This window comes from Aegilops tauschii, chromosome 2 (assembly GCF_002575655.3).
Source record: "Aegilops tauschii subsp. strangulata cultivar AL8/78 chromosome 2, Aet v6.0, whole genome shotgun sequence".
Taxonomy (NCBI): domain Eukaryota; kingdom Viridiplantae; phylum Streptophyta; class Magnoliopsida; order Poales; family Poaceae; genus Aegilops; species Aegilops tauschii.
Genome location: NC_053036.3, coordinates 462,480,581 through 462,483,357, shown reverse-complemented (window position 1 = coordinate 462,483,357; position 2,777 = coordinate 462,480,581). Strand labels below are relative to the sequence as shown.

The following is a 2,777-nucleotide window of genomic DNA, read 5'->3' as shown; positions in this document are numbered from 1 at the left end:
TGGCCGGCGGCCGCCGGCGCGATGCGGCGGCGCGCCACCCCTTGCAAACGGCGGCGACGCGCTCGCGATCGCGCAGGGAGGCAAGCCTTTGGCGGACCATGCCGAGGAGGTCGTCGGGCAGGTTGGACCACGGCGGCGATGACGACGACTGGGTGCTGCCGGCGGTTGTCGACATGTCGCGCGTCCGTGTCTCTGGGTCGATAAGAGTAGTGGAGTAAATAGCATAAAACTATCACTTTTTTCGTCTTATGCTTCCAAAAAACCACCACAAATTTGTTTGTGATTGATAACACCAGAATCGGCGTTGGCTGTTTCAAAAAACCCAAAACATCCGTGGCTAAGGAATTAAACCGGTTTATGACAGGTCGGGCCCGCACCTAAACGAACCGTTTGTTTGACCGTTCGTTTGACTGTTAACTGACGTGGTATAAAATCAATCAGGTCCCAGCCAAAAAAATGAAAAGCAATCGGGTCCCTCCAACCAGCTCCCAGCCGCCGTCCACCTCGCCTCCTTTCCCACCCCACTGGAGCTCCGCCTCCACCTAGCGGCCGCCACGCCGCCACCGGCGAGCTCACCTCCAGAGGGCATGAAGGCAGGGGCTGCCGGCGGCGGCCCGTGCCCCCTTGCCCCGGCGCGGCTCGCGGTGGCCCCTCAGCACCTCCCGATGGCGCGCGGCAGCGCGGCGACCGTGCCGAAGCCCCATGGAGGGGCACACCGCCCACCTCCGATGCCCGCTGCCGCACAGAGGTCGGCCACCTCCGCTGCCCGCCTCGACAGAGAGGCCGACCACCTCCGCTAGCCGCCTCCGCGACGAAGAGGCCGACCACATCCAAGGAGTCGGCGGCTGCTCCAGCGGCTCGCCCGAGGCACAGCCGGGCACGGGAGCGGCCGGAGGGAGCGCGTCGCCGGCCCTGCAGCACGGCCGAGCAGCCCGACGAGGTCGCCGTGTGCAGCCCGACGAGGTCGCCGCGTGCGGGCGTGCAAGCTGCAGGACGACCTCCCAGGGACCCGATTGCTTTTTTAAAATTATTCCAAGGACACGATTGCTTTTTTAAAATTATTCTAGGGACCGATTGCTTTTTTACAAAACTTACGTGTAGGACCCACATGTAAGTTAGCGGTCAAACGAACGGTCAAACAAACGGTTCGTTTAGGTGCGGGCCCGACCTGTCATAAACCGGTTTAATTCCTTAGCCACGGATGTTTTGGGTTTTTTGAAACAGCCGACGCCGATTCTGGCAGTTATCAGTCACAAACAAATTTGTGGTAGTTTTTTGAAACCATAGGACGAAAAGTGGTAATTTTATGCTATTTACTCCGAGTAGTGGCAAGCTGAGGTCGGAAGTTTTTATTGGATACTTATTGGAGAGTTAGAAAGGGAATCGTGCTCAATGTCGAAGGCTCGTCTCCAGGACGGAATCGAATTAGCGGCCCCTAATATAATCTTGCCTACGTATACCATATGTACGCAACTCTCACAGGCGTCAGCCGATCGAACAAACAGCACGCCGGCGAATCGAATCCCAGTAGCTAGCGACGGTGTTCGCTCTCGTCTCATGGCAACCATGGCGCTACTGCAACCCAGCTTCAACGGAGCGCTGCTCGACAAGGACGACGACGACTCCCTCTCCCCGGGCAGCTACAAGTGCACCAATCCAGCGGTGGCCAAGATGATGCGGCTTTGGAACTACAAGGACGGCTCCGGGCTTGGCGCACAAGGCCAAGGCATCATCGTCCCAATACAACCCGCCCCACGTCGTCGTCGTCGCAGGGCCGGCATCGGACATTGCGACAAGCCTTACGACAACGGCCTGCAGGTCGCGCCGCCGCCGTCGCCGGTGGAAGGCGACTTAGACGAGTGCCGTGAGTGGGAGGCTGTCGCAGGAGCCCTGCGGCTGGAACGAGAGTGCCACGAGAAGACTCTGACGCTGCTGCAAGAGATGCAACTTCAAGGGGACAGCAGCGTGGAGACGGCGGACGCTCTGGCGGCCATCGTCAAGTCCGGAGAGGTGCTCCAGGGGAAGCGCGCGCTAGGGGCATGGAAGGCGGCGTTGCCTCCTTCCACCGTGCGCTACATCGTCGACAAGGTTCTCCCGCCGAGGCTCGCCATGGAAGCCCAACAGTGGCGCCCGTCGTGGGACCCGGACTGCGACGATTGGCTGCGCCCCTGGATTCCCCTGATCGGCCACCTGCCGGAGAGCCTCTACGACATCGTGGAGAGCAAGATCAGCGGCGCCAGCCACGACATAGTCTGGCCGTGGAAAGACTACTTCGACCCGGCGCACTGGGAAATCTTCGTCAGGCGCCACATCCTGCCTGAGCTGACACGGCTGATGCGGGAGCTGAGGATCACGCCCCCAAAGCAAACGGACAGCTCGTTGCACATGGTGATGCTGTGGGCGCCGCTCCTGCCCGCCAAAGACGTGCTGTCGATCTTGGAAGAAGCGGAGTTCTTCGACAAATGGGAGAGCGCGCTGCGCCACTGGCTGCAATCCGCGAAGCCGTCGTACGGGGAGGCCGTCGCATGGTGCACCGGCTGGAAGAAGCTCTTCACCCCGGAGCTGCTCGCCGACGAGCACGTGCTCGCCCGTCTGGACGCCGGCGCTGCCATGGTGGATCAAGAAACGCAAGACCTCGACAGCCTTCTTGGGTATAGCTGGTAGTCCGCGCCCACACACAGCTTGCTTGTAATTAAGGTGGTAGCCACTCACGATTAGTAATGTAATGGTGATGATGCATCTAAAATACCATCTTTACTGTAACTGTGTGACTTCTA

General features: G+C 59.9%; 1 protein-coding gene across 1 annotated transcript; it reads left to right on the top strand.

Annotated features, from left to right (window-relative positions):
• The first annotated feature begins 1,566 nt into the window (after positions 1 to 1,566).
• Positions 1,567 to 2,777, top strand: LOC109781111 (septin and tuftelin-interacting protein 1 homolog 1-like). The gene has a single exon (XM_020339693.3). It carries the CDS (start codon positions 1,567 to 1,569, stop codon positions 2,662 to 2,664), a length of 1,098 nt encoding a protein of 365 aa, XP_020195282.1. The 3' UTR covers positions 2,665 to 2,777.